The sequence below is a fragment of the Geotrypetes seraphini genome, chromosome 9 (genome assembly GCF_902459505.1).
Source record: "Geotrypetes seraphini chromosome 9, aGeoSer1.1, whole genome shotgun sequence".
Taxonomy (NCBI): Eukaryota; Metazoa; Chordata; class Amphibia; order Gymnophiona; family Dermophiidae; genus Geotrypetes; species Geotrypetes seraphini.
The window spans coordinates 20,123,943-20,142,542 of NC_047092.1; the positions used below are offsets into that span (position 1 = coordinate 20,123,943).

The window sequence follows — 18,600 nt, forward strand, 5'->3', positions numbered from 1 at the left end:
TCAAATCCTAAGTAGCAACATTCTAGAGCTCAGATTGTGATGTCATAATGCCTCATTCCACCAATACCTAAGCTCCGTCCTCATCTGCACAAGCCCCAAACACTTTACAATCCTAAGTAGCAACAATCTAGAGCTCAGATTGTGATGTCATAATGCCTCATTCCACCAATGCCTAAGCTCCGTCCTCATCTGTGCGAGCCTCAAACGCTTTAAAATCACAAGTAGCAACATTCTAGAGCTCAGATTGTGATGTCATAATGCCTCACTCCACCAATGCCTAAGCTCCGTCCTCATCTGCACAAGCCTCAAACACTTTCAAATCCTAAGTAGCAACATTCTAGAGCTCAGATTGTGATGTCATAATGCCTCATTCCACCAATACCTAAGCTCCGTCCTCATCTGCACAAGCCCCAAACACTTTACAATCCTAAGTAGCAACAATCTAGAGCTCAGATTGTGATGTCATAATGCCTCATTCCACCAATGCCTAAGCTCCGTCCTCATCTGTGCGAGCCTCAAACGCTTTAAAATCACAAGTAGCAACATTCTAGAGCTCAGATTGTGATGTCATAATGCCTCACTCCACCAATGCCTAAGCTCCATCCTCATCTGCACAAGCCTCAAACACTTTCAAATCCTAAGTAGCAACATTCTAGAGCTCAGATTGTGATGTCATAATGCCTCATTCCACCAATGCCTAAGCTCCGTCCTCATCTGCGCGAGCCTCAAACGCTTTAAAATCACAAGTAGCAACATTCTAGAGCTCAGATTGTGATGTCATAATGCCTCATTCCACCAATACCTAAGCTCCGTCCTCATCTGCACAAGCCCCAAACACTTTACAATCCTAAGTAGCAACAATCTAGAGCTCAGATTGTGATGTCATAATGCCTCATTCCACCAATACCTAAGCTCCGTCCTCATCTGCGCGAGCCTCAAACGCTTTAAAATCACAAGTAGCAACATTCTAGAGCTCAGATTGTGATGTCATAATGCCTCATTCCACCAATGCCTAAGCTCCGTCCTCATCTGCACAAGCCTCAAACACTTTCAAATCCTAAGTAGCAACATTCTAGAGCTCAGATTGTGATGTCATAATGCCTCATTCCACCAATACCTAAGCTCCGTCCTCATCTGCGCGAGCCTCAAACGCTTTAAAATCACAAGTAGCAACATTCTAGAGCTCAGATTGTGATGTCATAATGCCTCATTCCACCAATACCTAAGCTCCGTCCTCATCTGCACAAGCCCCAAACGCTTTAAAATCACAAGTAGCAACATTCTAGAGCTCAGATTGTGATGTCATAATGCCTCACTCCACCAATGCCTAAGCTCCGTCCTCATCTGCACAAGCCTCAAACACTTTCAAATCCTAAGTAGCAGCATTCTAGAGCTCAGATTGTGATGTCATAATGCCTCACTCCACCAATGCCTAAGCTCCGTCCTCATCTGCACAAGCCTCAAACACTTTCAAATCCTAAGTAGCAGCATTCTAGAGCTCAGATTGTGATGTCATAATGCCTCACTCCACCAATGCCTAAGCTCCGTCCTCATCTGCACAAGCCTCAAACACTTTCAAATCCTAAGTGGCAACATTCTAGAGCTCAGATTGTGATGTCATAATGCCTCATTCCACCAATACCTAAGCTCCGTCCTCATCTGCACAAGCCCCAAACACTTTACAATCCTAAGTAGCAACAATCTAGAGCTCAGAATTGTGATGTCATAATGCCTCATTCCACCAATGCCTAAGCTCCGTCCTCATCTGCATAAGCCTCAAACGCTTTAAAATCATAAATGTCCGAGGCTTGTGCAGTTAAGACAGAGCTTACAGGAATGGGGCAGGGACAGTGACAAAACTCACAGGAGCGGGATAGGGAAATTGAGTTCCTGCGGGGACTGGGAAAAAGTTGTCCCCGTGTCATTCTCTAACCCTGGGCTAAAAATCAAGAGCCAAATAGCTTCATGATTTTTCTATAGCAGCTACAGTGAAGATGCAAAGGGAAAGAACTGGAACAATGGCATCACTGGTATAGTAAGGGGGTGCGAGGAGGCAGGCAGCCGTCTTCCGCTCTGCCCCCTCCTTCCCTTCCATCCCCTCGTACCTCTTTAATTTTTCCTGCACGAGCAGCAATATGAACTTGCCACCTGCGTCGGTTTCACCTCTCAGGTTGTTCTCGCCTGGAAAATGAAAAGGTACGGGGGAAGGGAAGGGGGTGTGCACGCGGCGGGGTGGGGGGCGAAGGCAGGGAAGAGGGCAGGGGAGGGGTGCCAATGCCCCTGGCACCACTTACCCTTGCTACGCCAATGATATGGCATAGTGCTAAGTAAATACTTTTACCCATAGCAGTGAAAACAGCTGAATCTATCTTATTTTGTTGTTGTTTGCTTTTCTCAGTGTAAAATAGTCCTGGGGGAGGAGGATAATAAGGTTTAGGCATCCCCTGAAAGCTCCCACACAAAGTTCGCCTCTGTCAAGTCAAGAGTAACTTTATATCAAGGTTTCAAGGTTTATTAAGTATTTGATGAATCGCTATATCTTTATACAAAGCGATGTACATAATAATAAAATAAATTAAGTTAAAATACATACAGTATAAATAAACAATAGAAATCCAACATGACCAACAACAATTGGGAGGGAAGGGGGGTTAAAGTTACATCTATTATATTGAGAAATACATTTAAGGAAAAAAACATTAGGGAGTGAGGGGATTTTAAAAGCAGAAATTAATAAAAAAAGTAAATTTTAAATATTAAAAGCCTGTTTAAAAAGAAATGTTTTTAGGGATTTCTTGAAGGATGAAATGTCTTTTTCAATTTTTATGTATTGGGGCAATGAATTCCACCATTGGGGGCCAACTACAGAGAACATATCTAATCTTCGAGTGCCTATTATTTTTAAGGAGGGAACAACTAATAGATTTTGGTAGGATGATCTAAGTGCGCGTATGGAACTATCGGGAATTAACATTTTTGAAATGCACTGAGGTTGATTGAATATCAAATTTTTAAATATAAGTAGCAAGACCTTAAATTCTATTCGCTGGCAAATAGGGAGCCAATGTGATTCAATGAAAAGAGGAGTTACATGATCAAATTTTTTGGCACCATGGATTAATTTAATAGCAGTGTTTTGAACGATTTGCAGTTGTCGTTTTTCTTTTTGAGTAATATTAAGTAACAAAGAGTTACAATAGTCTATTTTTGCTATTACTAGAGAATGAATTAAGATATTGCGGGATTTGGATTCAAGGAATTTGGATATGGATCTAATCAAACGTAATTTATAGAAGCAGACTTTAACTATGTTGTTGATATGATCTTTAAATTCTAATTTTTCATCAATTATAACTCCTAGGATTTTTAATTTGGGAACAATTTCAATTGGCGTATTATTAAGAAGGAAAGGCGAATTTAATATGATGTCTCTTTTCCAATTAAAAATATATGTGTATGTGATGCTCAGAGTTGGCACTTTTCTGTCTATTTTACAACATACACTTCCCCCTCCGTATTCGCGGTTTCGTTGTCCGCGGTTTTGGTTATTCGCAGTTTTTCGTGCACAGGCTCCGCCCCCCAATTTCCATCAGAGGAAGTCGCTGCTCCCAGCGATGCTCAGAGACAATCGATCCTCTCAGCTTTGCACAGAGAGAATCACGGCACTTTCTTCACAGGAACAGGTCAGGTGATTCGTGGTTTTGTGTCTTCTTTCGGGCTTTTTACAGAAAAACCGCGAATAGCTTACGCCATGTTGTTCATGGTTTTTCTGTATTCGCGGCCATGCTGATTCCCCCCTATCTCCGTGAATACACAGGGGGAAGTGCATACTTTTTTATAAGTACTAATCCACTTCTAACCAATTCCCACCCTCCTCCCCCAGGAATCCTTAAGCATAGAGCAAGCCTAAGGAGAGTGTGTGGCGCAGTGGTTAGTGCTACAGCCTCAGCACCCTGAGGTTGTGGGTTCAAATCCCTTGCTGCTCCTTATGACCTTGGGCAAGTCACTTAATTCCCTATTGCCCCAGGTAGATTAGAAAGAGTGTGGGCCCATCGGGACAGATAAGGACAAACGCTTGAGTATCTGAATGTATACCACTTAGGCTATAAGAGGTATATAAATACTGAAATAAATTTTTTTTAAAAAAGCACCGAAAAAATCAGCTCTGACTAGAATGACGCCTTTAGCATGGTTCTAGAAAAGGTCCACACCGCTTGTAAGCTTCCAAGTTTCAAGTTTATTCTGCACTTGATATACCGTCTATCAAAGTGCACCTGATGGTTTACAATACTAAAATTTAAAAGAAAATATGGCTAAAAATGAAGAAAAAGGGGAACATTTCATAATAGAAATTATGTATAACAGACGAGGCATGCACATGTTGACCCGGGGATCCGGGGTTAGGAAGTTTCAAGTTTATTTTTGATATACCGTCTATCAAAACAAATGTCTAGACGGTGTACAATATAAAAAGATTGTAAGGGACAATTAAAATAGGTAAATAAAAGCAAGATTTTATCAGATATTAAAAATACTAGACGAATTTGGATTACCGTACATGAGACGGAAGGAAAGTTTGTTTAAAGTACATCGAAGTAAAATTAATTAAAAAAAGGACGCTAAATGGGGGGGATGGTAAAAACATTAGGAGGGGAATCATTTCAAAACAAGTATTAGATGTTTCAAAGCTTCACATGAATCAAGGAATTAAGAGGCTGAAGCTAGTACTAAGGAATAAAGGCATCTTTAAAGAGGAAGGTTTTAAGTTTGGCTTTAAATCTTTCCAAGGAGTTCTCCAATCGAACGTCTAATGGGAGGGCATTCCACAATGTGGGGGCATCGAGATAAAAAATAAATTAAAAAGGGAGGTAAGAGGGCAGGAAAGAACGGGGGAGGGGGGAATGACACTTCTTAAAAGCGGTTCTTATTCATTACTGTGCGTCAGCGTGTAGACCAGGGCTGCCCAAGTCCGATCCTCGAGATCTACTGGCAGGCCAGGCTTTCTGGATTTCCACAATGAACATGCATGAGAGAGATTTGCATACCAAGAAGGCAGTGCAGGCAAATCTCTCTCATGCATATTCATTGCGGATATCCTGAAAACCTGGCCTGCCAGTAGATCTCGAGGACCGGACTTGGGCAGCCCCGGTGTAGACTAAGGGCTCCTTTTACTAAGGTGTGCTCTGCGTTTTAATGCTAAACACTAATGCGTGTTAGCGTTTAGCATGTGCGTATATTTAGTGCGTGCTAGACACGTGCTAAAACGCATAGCGCACTTTAGTAAAACGGGGGGGGGGGGGGGAGGGGGGTAAAAAATAAGAAAGTTTTTGGTTTGCTCTTAAATTTATCCAGGGATTCTCCGAGTCTGATGTCCAATGGGAGAGCGTTCCTTAGGATAGGTGCTCTGATGGAGAATATAGGGCTCCTTTTATCAAGGCGTGCTACGGGGGTTAGCACATCGGACATTTCATCACGCGATAACCCCCGCGGCAGCCTAAAATCCTAATGCCTCATCGGTGGAGGCGTTAGGTACTAGCGCGGCAGGCGGTTTAACGCGCGGTATTCTGCGCGTTAAACCTCTACTGCGCCTTTGTAAAAGGACCCCAATAGTGTCGCGTGTAGTGTCATAGAATAGCTCCCTTATGGGTGGAATGCACCTCTCCCTCCGTATTCGCGGTGGATGCAGGTGAACCATAGGCGCGAATATGGAAAAACCGCAAATAACTTTTTAAATGTTATTCGCGGTTTATAGCACAAAGACTTCATTGAATAACTTCATTGAATAACTTCAGTGAATAACTTTTCCACTGTTATTTGTGGTTTTTGAAATAAGCCACTATTACCTGTTCTGTTCCTGAAGGAGAGGCAAACAGCGATTTCTGGGCTTGGATTAGGCAAACAGCGATTTCTGGGCTTGGATTAGGCAAGCAGCGATTTCTGGGCTTGGATTAGGCAAGCAGCGATTTCTGGGCTTGGATTAGGCAAGCATCGATTTCTGGGCATGGATTAGGCAAGCAGCGATTTCTGGGCTTGGATTAGGCAAGCAGCAATTTTTGAGCTTGGATTAGGCAAGCAGCGATTTTTGGGCTTGGATTAGGCAACCAGCAATTCCTGGGCTTGGATTAGGCAAACAGCGATTTTTGGGCTTGGATTAGGCAAGCAGCGATTTCTGGGCTTGGATTAAGCAAGCAGTGATTTCTGGGCTTGGATTAGGCAAGCAGCGATTTCTGGGCTTGGATTAGGCAAGCATCGATTTCTGGGCATGGATTAGGCAAGCAGCGATTTCTGGGCTTGGATTAGGCAACCAGCAATTCCTGGGCTTGGATTAGGCAAACAGCGATTTTTGGGCTTGGATTAGGCAAGCAGCGATTTCTGGGCTTGGATTAAGCAAGCAGTGATTTCTGGGCTTGGATTAGGCAAGCAGCGATTTCTGGGCTTGGATTAGGCAAGCAGCGATTTCTGGGCTTGGTTTAGGCAAGCATCGATTTCTGGGCTTGGATTAGGCAAGCAGCGATTTCTGGGCTTGGATTAGGCAAGCATCGATTTCTGGGCATGGATTAGGCAAGCAGCGATTTCTGGGCTTGGATTAAGCAGGCATGCTGGGAAGAAGCCTTTCTCTCTAGGGATGCTGGAAGCAGCGATTTTCAGAGTGAATGGTAAGCAATAAACTTTTTTATAGGTACAGTAAAAGGAAAAAAGAACTTTAGTGATGATGTAATTATGGGAGGCAGAGTCAGCATCCGAAAAATCACAAATAAGCGAATCCGCAGATACGGAAACCGCGAATACGGAGGGAGAAGTGTAGGTAGTAAATTCTGGTTGTTAGATCGTAATGCTTGCGGCCAAACATAAGGGATAAGATATTTAACTAGAAAGGCTGAGGAGTGGGTGTGTTTGATCTTGAAGGCAAGTAGGAGTATTTTATATGTTGTTCGATGCAATATGGGTATCCAGTGGGTTTTGCAAAGTAAAGGGGTGACCTGATCGTATTTCCTTGCCTTGTGTACGAGTTTAATGGTCGTATTTTGAATGAGTTGCAGTCTGCGAGTTTATTTTTCTGTGTGTTATGCCGTGATATAAAGAATTGCAGTAGTCGATGTGGGAGATGACGCGTGAGTGGATCAGAATCACCCTTAGCGCCATTACATATCATAACTTTTAGGCGTACCCATTTATGCCAGGGAAAACCAGGCCTAGATACCTGTGCCTCAGCTGTGCGCATATCGGACGCGATCCGCCCACGCTCCTCCCTTGGCCATGCCCCCTTTTCAGATTCACGCACTGAAAAGGGTGCTCGCCACTTTACAGAGTGCATCAACTAAATTGTGCCCATAGCTTCTAATTAATGCCAATTAGCCATCAATTAAGAGGTGTTACTTGGCAACCAGCAGCAATTAGGCTTGTTAGGAAGGGTGGTCTTTAGAAGAGAAGTTAAAAGAGGCTTATAGGAAAGCCTTTGTCCTACAAAGACAGATTATAGAAACATCATTTCCTACCATGATTTAGCTGGCACAGGGCAGTTCCTGTCTCTCTCCGTGCACGGAAATAGAGATCCGCGCCCAGTTCCAGGTATCCAGTTTCATACTGTCTACAGGGCTGGCAAGGGAGGATCTTCTGCCTGACAAGCAAAGGATGTGGGAAGCTGTTCTAATGGTATTTCTTTCTTTCCTGCAGTCTGTGTGCTGGATGGAACGGAGTTTGAGGAAGGCGTGGAGTGGGAGCCAGACGGAGACCCTTGCAGTTCCTGCACCTGCTTCAATGGAGAAACAGTCTGTGGGGCAACTCAGTGTCCAGCCATCTCCTGCCTCCATCCAACCCAAAGCAACGGTAGGTATTTCATAAGAAAGTATTTTTATGAGCACATATTATCTGTAGGATGTGGCGTTCCGGGGGTTTCCTCACAACCAGCGTTCTTATGCTTGTCCCTAATGGGTCAAGATTTAAATCCATTAGCTGACTAAATGGTGCTCTCTGTTGTACAGGCGACTGCTGCCCCAACTGTGAGCAATGTACCTACAACAAGCGTGTCTACAGTGATGGGCAGCAATTCATTGACCCAGACAACCCCTGTCAGACCTGCCAGTGCAAGGTAGGAAATTACACGAGAATCCCTTAAAGGCTTATATACTCCTCTTGCTTTTTCTGATTAGTAATAACTAGAGAATGACATGGTGACAAAATTCATCACCATTCCCGTCCCCGCGGATAACCGTGGGAAACCATCTTCATGTCATTCTTTAAGGAGAGAGGGAAGAATCAGAGTATGAATGGCCACAACCACTGACTCTCAAGCTTTGTTCTGAAGAATGCTGGTGTAGAAGGACCGAGGTTGAAACAGACACTACGGAATGACAGTCTCTGGTATCCAGAGCAGATATTGTGATGTCATAATGCCTCTTCCACCAGTGCCTAAGAGCCAATCACATCAGTGATGTCACAATGGCTTCATTATCCTTGGCTCACATAAGAATCAGAGTATGAATGGCCACAACCACTGACCCTCAAACTTTGCTTTGAAGAATGCCGGTGTAGAAGGACTGAGGTTGAAATAGACACTAAAAAATGACATGGGATTATTTCCTGCGGTTATCCGCGGGGATGGGAACGGTGATGAATTTTGTCACCGTGTCATTCTCTAGTAATAACCATCTGTGTGCTTTTACCACTACTTCTTCCCCCTTTCTCCCCTGCTGCCGCGTCCCTAGCTTTGCTGGCCTGGCTCTTACTGATTCAGCTGTGTATTTCATTCTCCTTATTGTGAATTCTACTGTGAAACCTTGTGTTTGAACCATATAGCTTTCCTAATGGATGCTACTGTTTGCTATATTTACTGCCACCTAGTGGTGTGGAAGCATTGCAAAACCTGTCGCCTCGCTATAGTGGTGCCTTGTAAAATCAAGCCTTTGAAATCTGTTGACAGTGACATCTAGAGAGTAATTCTATGAAGCACGCACTAACGATTACACATTAGAATAATGACATGTACATACAGTGGCCCCGGGCGCCATCGTGGTGAGGGCGCCGGCATTCCTCCTCCTCTCCGCCCATCCACCCCCTGCTCCTTCCCACTCCTCCCCCCACCGTACCTCTGTTTCTTCGCTGACGCAAGCAGCAACTCCAACTTGTTGCCTGTGCCAGTGTCAGCTTTCCTTCTAACGTCACTTCTTGGTCAGGCACCTAGGAAGTGATATCAGAGGGAGAGCTGACGCCGATGCGGGCAGCAAGTTGGCGATGCTGCTCGCGCCAGAGAAGTTAATAGAGGTACAGGGTAGGGAAGGGGGTGCATGTATGTGGCAGGGAGGGGCAGGGAAGGGGTGGGAGTGGAGAAGAGGGGAGGGGTGGCACAGGCTCAGGCACCTCTCACCCTCGCTACGCCACTGTGCACACATGCATGAGTGCACATATGTGCATATATGCTAAAATTTCACCCAAGCACTTCAGTACTCCTGAAATTCGTGGGGGTTCCGTTCCAGAAACACCTGCGAATTTCAAAAAATCTCGAATACGGTTTTTCAGCTGATCGAAGGCAGGAGAAGGCAGCTGGGGCGTCGGAGGGTGCTTAAATTGTACTTACGAAGCTGGGCACATTTTCCGCCCGCCTCTTCCTGGTACTAAAGTCATGGTTACACCAATCAGGAGCTGCTTTGATACGCCAGATAGCGTGTCAAAGCAGCTCCTGATTGGTGTAACCATGACTTTAGTACCAGGAAGAGGTGGGCGGAAAATACCACGAATTACTGAGTCTGCGATTTGTGAACTGCAAATTCGCAGGGGTTTACTGTATTCTGTAAATATTTGCATATCTTACATGGAGTGTATTTTACAGGTAGGTATACACATAGGCGGAGTCAGTGGCATAGTAAGGGGGTGGTGGTCCACCCCACGTGCCTCCTCTCTGCCCCCCTCCACTACCACATGCGCACGCCCCTTCCCTTGTACCTTTTTAATGTTCGCAGCACAAGCAGCAACCCCCAACCTGCTGCTCGCGCCAGCGTCGGCTCTTCTTTCTGACATCACTTCCTGGACCCGCACCTAGGAAGTGACATCAAAGGAAGAGCCGACGCTGGTGCGAGCAGCAGGCTGGGGGGTCGCTGCTCGCGCCGCGAACATTAAAGAGGCACGGGGAAGGGCCGCGCCTGTGCGGCCGGAAGGGGCGGGGAAGGAACGGATGGGGGTGGGGGGCGGAGAAGAGGCGACACCGCCCTGGGCGCCTCTCACCCCTCGCTACGCCACTGGGCTGACGTGTAACATAGAATCATGTAAGATGTGCATTTATCATTAGAACTTAGGGTCCCTTTTACTAAGGTGCGCTAGCGGTTTTAGCGCGCGCTACAATGCCGTGCACGCTCCACACTAATGCCACCATAGAGCTGGCGTTAGTTTTTTCCATTTAGGGCGGGGTTTGCGTGCGCTAATCTTCAGCGTGCGCTAAAAACGCTAGCGCACCTTAGAAAAAGGAGCCCGTAGTCACACCAGCTCACTCACGCCTAACTTAAAGGTACATAACATACAGGGCCGGATTAAGACCCTTAGATGACATAATCTGGATCCAAGATGGCGACTGAATAGGTTGTCTGTGTGTTTGCTCCTGACAACCTCCTCGAAGTGTGTGACTTTATCAGTGCTTTTTAAGAATTACCTGTTGAGCATGCCGAAGCGGAGAGGGAGAAGCGTCGCTGGGGCCTTGCGGCGCTCCGGGACTCCCGCCGCGGTTGGTAGCATAGAGGAGCTTATTTGGCGCGTGCAGGGCATGTCGGCAGAAACAGGGCGGTTATCCCCGCCGGAGACACTGCAAGGGAACGGTGCGCAGCAGATCTCCCTGGGGCTAGAGCCAACTTTCAGCCCTGAAGCAAGAGCACTGCCTCTGAATCCTCAAACGACCAGTTCCCCGAGGGAGGGGGAGCTTCCGGGTGTCGGAGTGCTCCCTCCTCCAGAGGCAGCAGAGTTCGACCTGAGGAATGGAGACTCAGGCTCCCAGCTTTTGCTTGGGAACCTGAGCATGGAGTTTGAGGCATTAACATCCGTAGGAGTAGGTTCAGCACAGCCTGAACAGCAGCTGGAAGACTTGCCAGTGGGTGAGCATAAAACTTTACATTTACAATTTCCTCAACTTGTTAAACCCCAGGTGGTAACGTTGGACGCTCTGTGGGACTTGGTAGCCACTTTTCCAAAAACTATAGCTTCTCAATTTAACCAAGTGGAAGAAAAATTTAAAGAACATGATAAGGAAATCCTAGGATTACAGAAAATTACTACTGATATTAAATCACAGATTGAAACTCAACAACAAAATAATAAATCCTTTAAAGCAGGGATGTCAAAGTCCCTCCTCGAGGGCCGCAATCCAGTCAGGTTTTCAGGATTTCCCCAATGAATATGCATGAGATCTATTAGCATACAATGAACGCAGTGCATGCAAATAGATCTCGTGCATATTCATTGAGGAAATCCTGAAAACCCGACTGGATTGCGGCCCTTGAGGAGGGACTTTGACACCCCTGCTTTAAAGCAACACAGGACGCATTGATTAAGGACAATACCAACTTAAGAAGAAAGCTTGAATCACTTGAGAATTTCTCAAAAAACAATAATCTTAGATTAATTAATTTTCCTAAAATTCCCACAGCAACTCCTAGAGATATGCTCAAACGTTACTTAGTAGAAATACTTGAAATTCCTGAATCTTCTATTCCAGTGATTCCCAACCCTGTCCTGGAGGAACACCAGGCCAATCGGGTTTTCAGGCTAGCCCTAATGAATATGCATGAGAGAGATTTGCATATGATGGAAGTGATAGGCATGCAAATTTGCTTCATGCATATTCATTAGGGCTAGCCTGAAAACCCAATTGGCCTGGTGTTCCTCCAGGACAGGGTTGGGAACCACTGTTCTATTCCACCGTTCACACAGGCTTATTATTTGCCTGTTAAAGACACTACCGTATTTTCACGCAAATAACGCGCACCCATATAAAACGCGCACACGGGTATAGCGCGCAGAAATCACGATGATATGTACAAAAACTTTGGTATACCGCGCTCACGGGTATACCGCGCATGCTGCCTGACGCTCCTTTCGCCCGCCCTGACTTTCCGTGCGCTGTCCCGACTCTCCGTTCACCCCCCCTGACTTCCGTGCACTGTCCCCCCTTGAAGGTCTGTCCCCATCCTGAAAGCCTGATGCCCCCCCCCCGACGTCCGATACATCCCTCCCCCCGAAGGACCGCCGATTCCCCAACAATATCGGGCCAGGAGGGAGCCCAAATCCTCCTGGCCACGGCGACCCCCTAACCCCACCCCGCACTACATTACGGGCAGGAGGGATCCCAGGCCCTCCTGCCCTCGACGCAAACCCCCCTCCCCCCAACGACCGCCCCCCCCAAGAACCTCCGACCGCCCCCCCAGCCGACCCGCGACCCCCCTGGCGACCCCCACGACCCCCCCACCCCCCTTCCCCGTACCTTTGGTAGTTGGGCCAGAAGGGAGCCCAAACCCTCCTGGCCACGGCGACCCCCTAACCCCACCCCGCACTACATTACGGGCAGGAGGGATCCCAGGCCCTCCTGCCCTCGACGCAAACCCCCCTCCCCCCCAACGACCGCCCCCCCAAGAACCTCCGACCGCCCCCCCAGCCGACCCGCGACCCCCCTGGCGACCCCCACGACCCCCCCACCCCCCTTCCCCGTACCTTTGGTAGTTGGCCGGACAGACGGGAGCCAAACCCGCCTGTCCGGCAGGCAGCCAACGAAGGAATGAGGCCGGATTGGCCCATCCATCCTAAAGCTCCGCCTACTGGTGGGGCCTAAGGCGCGTGGGCCAATCAGAATAGGCCCTGGAGCCTTAGGTCCCACCTGGGGGCGCGGCCTGAGGCACATGGTCGGGTTGGGCCCATGTGCCTCAGGCCGCGCCCCCAGGTGGGACCTAAGGCTCCAGGGCCTATTCTGATTGGCCCACGCGCCTTAGGCCCCACCAGTAGGCGGAGCTTTAGGATGGATGGGCCAATCCGGCCTCATTCCTTCGTTGGCTGCCTGCCGGACAGGCGGGTTTGGCTCCCGTCTGTCCGGCCAACTACCAAAGGTACGGGGAAGGGGGGTGGGGGGGTCGTGGGGGTCGCCAGGGGGATCGCGGGTCGGCTGGGGGGCGGTCGGAGGTTCTTGGGGGGGACGGTCGTTGGGGGGGAGGGGGGTTTGCGTCGAGGGCAGGAGGGCCTGGGATCCCTCCTGCCCGTAATGTAGTGCGGGGTGGGGTTAGGGGGTCGCCGTGGCCAGGAGGGTTTGGGCTCCCTTCTGGCCCGATATTGTCGGGAAGTCGGCGGTCCTTCGGGGTGGGGGTGCGAGTGGTCCTGCCGGGGGGGGGGGGGATGTATCGGACGTCGGGGAGTCGGCCGGGCAAGAGGGCTTGGGCTCCCTCTTGCTCCGATCGTGGATGCGGGTGCGGGTGGGAGCGCGTGCGAGCGGTCGTTCGGGGTGGGGGTGCGAGTGGTCCTGCCGGGGGGGGGGATGTATCGGACGTCGGGGAGTCGGCCGGGCAAGAGGGCTTGGGCTCCCTCTTGCTCCGATCGTGGATGCAGGTGCGGGTGGGAGCGCGTGCGAGTGGTCGTTCGGGGTGGGGGTGCGAGTGGTCCTGCTGGGGGGGTGAATCGGGCGTCGGGCGGGGTGGGAACTATGTTTTAAAACTTTCGTATACCGCGCTCACGCATATAACGCGCGAGGGGTATGCGCGGTAGGTAAAAACGCGTATAACGCGCGCGTTATATGCGTGAAAATACGGTAATGATCAAAAGAACTCTCAGGAAGCGAATCAAGAAGTGATTCAAGAATCTTTGGATAATAGAGTCCTCAGACAGGGAAGTAGCCATTTCGGCTACTTTACTCCTATCAGTTGCTCTTACATTGGATAAAACATGGCTATTGAAGTTATATTTTAAAAATAAACACAAGGAATTTCTGGGATTGAAAGTTCAAATGTTTCCTGATCTGGCCAGGGACACACAGAGGCGTCGAAAGGAATTTTTATTGCTAAGACCAGCAATTACTGACCTGGGAGCAACCTTTTTTCTCCGATACCCTTGCAAATGTATCGTTCATTATAAGTCGCATAAATTTGTTTTCTTTGAACCCTCACAACTGACAACATTCCTGTCTCTGTCAAGACTGGAGAAAGCTCATGATGTATGATGTATAGAGGACTGCCTTACTACAGTTCTACCTATTACTGTTTCTTTCTTTTTTGTACCTCATTGCTTTAAATTCCGTTTGATTTAATCTTGGATCCTATATGAGGACTTGAGCGTGATTTTTGAAATTTAATATGTTGGATGTTTCTTTCTTTATTGAATCTTGCTTTTCTGTACAAGTTTAAACTTGATTGATTATAATTGAAAATTATAAATATAAAGAAAAAAAGAAAAAGACCCTTAGATGTCCTAAGAAGCAATAACTAATTTTGGTGCCCCTTACACTTGTAATTCAAAATATTAAATCAATAATAAAATTTTAATTATCGAAAATTCAAAATTAAAGAAAACTTACAGTACGAAGGAAAATAATATTTATTTCTGTATTCTTCTATTTTATTTATCGTAATGCAGCACCTTGGTTTCAAGGTTTCAAGTTTATTTGAATATTTGATTAAACGCTTATCCTAAGGTACAAAGCGTTTTATAATAAGATCAAAATCTCAGAAGTTACAGGAGGACAAACAGCATTAACTAACTTGATGTACATGACTTCTTAAGTCATTAAGAAACAAAAGGAAGGGGGGTAGAACTACATTTTTTATATAAAAAAGGTACATAAAAGGGAAACACAATAGGGAGGGGGTAAGTTAAAAATTGCTGGTCTTGTAACGAAAATTCAGTTAAAGGTGCCTTTAAAAAGAAAACATTTCAAACTGCATTTAAACTTCTGCAGGTCTTGTTCAGATCTTAAGTATATAGGAAGAGAATTCCAGATCATTGGTGCGGTCACTGAAAATATAACGGTACGATGAGTATCAATTATCCGCAACGAAGGAACGTTAAGGGTGTGTTGAGAAGTTGATCTAAGAGCTCTCGGGGGGTCATATGGAATTAGAAGTCTGTCCATGAATGCTGGGGCGTTAGTTTGTATAGTTTTCAAAGTTAAGAGGGCAATTTTATATGTTATCCTGTGCATGACCGGCAGCCAGTGGGCTTTTTGTAATAATGGAGTGACGTGGTCATATTTATTAGCGCCAAATATTAACTTGACAGCTGTGTTTTGGATTATCTGAAGACGTTTTTTATCTTTTAGAACGAGACCAATCTATATGATCTTTGTTCCACCTACGGTTCTCATTCAAATATCTTAATACGTTAGGGCCTGTTTTGCAAAGCCGCGCTAGCGGCTGCAGCGCGGTAACGGCCCCCGAAGCCCATAGAGATTTAAAGGGCTTCGGGGCTAACAAGGCTTTGTAAAACAGGCCCTTAGTTTTTTTTTCAGTCCTCAGAAATACCACCTTAGGGCTCCTTTTACGAAGCTGCGTTAGCGGCTTTATCGCACGCGCCTTTTTAGCGCGCACTAACCCCCCCCGCGCTAGCCGAAAAACCACCACCTGCTCAAGAGGAGGCGGTAGCGGCTTGCGCAGCCGGCACTTTAGCGTGCGTTAGACCGCTAACGCAGCTTTGTGAAAGGAGCCCTTAGACTCCCATAATTCATCGTCATAGGCTTTAAGTGTTGTTTCCTCACCGGATCCTTTTAATAGTCACAATAATATTTTAAACATTTGCTTAAATAAATAGTTTAGCGTTTTAACGTAATCATTTAATTTATCTTAATGTGGTCTTCCTTAATGGGATAACTTTGCCAACATGTTTCACTAAGAAGTTTTGTCAAGGCCGTTCATCCCTTAAGCTACTCCAACCGACCACAGCGTGTACTAACATTTTATTTATGGCTTAATAATTTTCTCCGAAAACAAAACACAAAAGCAAAAATTCCACGACCAAAATATCAAATATATAACAAAAGTGGAATAAAAAAGATTAATTTATTAATTTGTCAGTTCAATTGTACTGATAGATAGTTAATGAAAGAAGGCAAACCTCAGACCGTACTGCAGTGTCTCATAACAGCCTGTGGCTATTTGACAAATGCAATAATGGGTGAGGGCCATTATTCAGGTCTGATGCCGGCCATTTTTGCTCTCTGGAAAGCCACTTTCATGGGTTAGTGACTAGTCAGTATTATTTAGTCAGTATCCTGGCTTTTTTCAACTGATTCTCTGAAGAAGTACCAACGAAACGGATCCGTCAGAGTCAGTTATTGTGGCCACTAAGATAAGTGGTTTTTCTATGAACTTTCTATGAATTCAGTTTTATGTGACTAAATTGTTATTTTGCACAGAATTGCCATTTTGCACAGATGCTTTAGCCATTAATTTCATTATTTTTTCATTTTTTGACAATCATATTAACAAATTTATAAAAACTACACTAAAATTTTTTTTCATAGTATTAAATTAATTGTCACACTTAACAAATTATTGTATTTATATCAAAAGGAAGGAGGCGGACCAATGATTGAAACCATTATATTGCATTCGTCATGTTATGAGACATAGCAGTAACGTCTGAGGTTTGCCTTCTTTCATTAACTATCTATCAGTACAATTGAATGGACGAATTAATCTTTTTTATTCCACTTTTTAAAATAATTTTCTCCTTTTTTTCTTGCAAAGCCTTTGATCAGATCTTCATAGTCAATCTTACATAACACATCTGCTTCTATACATAATAGAGATAAGGCATCCAGCCTGCCTTGTTGCATAGCTATTCTGAGGGGATTTTTAATATATTTCAACCAAGAAAATGAACGCTCAGCTGAGCAGTTTGTGACCATTAATGTTAAAAATATATGAAATGCAATGTCTACATTTGGAAAGTGAGAGGAAGGAGAAAATCATGGAAAACTCTGGCATAAAGGAAAATACACTTATAAAAGTCCTTGTATGATACAGGTGAAGCACATTAAGTCCTTTGGATACTCTAAAGGTGAAGAAACCGGACCTCAAAGAAGGAAAATTCCCTTTTTCGCCCTCCTGCACTAATAAATCAGTATATTAACAATTTAATAGACATTTCTTACTACATTTGCCAGCTGGCATATACTGATTGGGAAATACCCTACTTAGCTAACTGTTGGGCTAAGCGAAACTTTTAAGAAGGAACAAGCAAGCAAAACTTAACTCTGTTGCATTGCAATGCAATAGGGCCTCACACCTGGCAGGATATTATGAAAAGATGGACACATCACATAACCAAAAAATAGAATTCTTGAGAATATCATTTAGTAAGACGTGTCTTATAATGATGAGGCAGAGGGGGGGGGGGGGGTTAGGCTCGGAATTGCTTATATGGTAAATGAAAGGGACATATGCAGGAAAAAGATAGATTTTCTGGTAAACAGGACATGCATATGGTATGACACAGATATTATAAACCAATTAATGAATTGACAAATGTAATGACGTGTAAGAAAAGAACCAATAAAGATTTATCATGTAACTTAGACCAACGTGGTGCTGGCCACCAAGAAATGTATAAAAACAGGCATGTAAGAGGAAGTAGGTAGAACAGACATCAGAGGATCCTCAGGCCTGAAGATCACATTCTGTTACTCTATATGCTGAATGATTTATTCTTGTAAGCTGTTACTGATTTGTTAATAAATATACTTATTGATTGATACCAGTATATAGAGTGTGAGGTCTCTATCTCGGGGTAGGCCTAGACAGCTAGCCGACCTCAAAAGGCACACTCAATATTGTCTTCTAAAATTGTTTTATAAAGTTCAGTGTGACTGAATCTTGTTTTTACATTTTCTGTTGCACTGAATTTAATTAATTAAATAATTTAAATGATAAATTTGGCTGTGAAAAATTTATGTGGTGCTCTTCTTCCCTTGATGCCCTAAGCACGTGCTTACTTTGCTTATAGGGTTAATCCAGCACTGATAACATAGGCATCTATGTTCATTTATTGAATAGGCTTCTATCAGGCGCCCAGTTGTAGACTTACCCCTCTAACCCCTCTGATTGAGATATTTCTACTTATTTGGACTTATTAACTGCCCTCAGAGGCTCTGGGAATTCTGGTGAGCTTTACTCTTTTTTTTTTTTTTTAAATTCTAGGATGGTACAGTCCAGTGCTCCCCCATAGTCTGCCCTATGAGCTGTTCCAGACCAGAGAGAAAAGCAGGGCAGTGCTGCCCCAAGTGTCCAGGTATACATGATGCACGATTAGGAATTGGCACAGCCAAGAAAGGCGGAGAGACTGGCTGTCATCTTCGGTTCATAGACAACACCGCGAAAGACAAAGGCGCGCGCCGACAACTGAGCGCAAGACGGAGGCGCACGCCGAAGAAAATGACTGTTTTTAGGGGCTCCGACGGGGAGTTTTGTTGGGGAGCCCCCCCACTTTACTTAATAGAGATCGTGCCGGTGTTGGGGGGGATTGGGGGGTTGTAACACCCCACATTTTACTGTAAACTTAACTTTTTCCCTAAAAACAGGGAAAAAGTGAAGTTTTCAGTAAAATGTGGAGGGTTATAACCCCCCAAACCCCACACAACGCCCCCACAAC

General features: G+C 45.5%; 1 protein-coding gene across 5 annotated transcripts in view; it reads left to right on the forward strand.

Moving 5' to 3' along the window:
- Positions 1-18,600, forward strand: part of KCP (kielin cysteine rich BMP regulator) — a 193,396-nt gene that overhangs the window by 93,213 nt on the left and 81,583 nt on the right. For all 5 annotated transcript variants that reach the window (XM_033958835.1, XM_033958838.1, XM_033958836.1 and 2 more), the window contains exons 19-21: positions 7,675-7,827; positions 7,983-8,089; positions 18,150-18,240. In XM_033958835.1, coding sequence (XP_033814726.1) covers positions 7,675-7,827; positions 7,983-8,089; positions 18,150-18,240 — 351 coding nt within the window. The remainder of the gene's footprint in view (positions 1-7,674; positions 7,828-7,982; positions 8,090-18,149; positions 18,241-18,600) is intronic.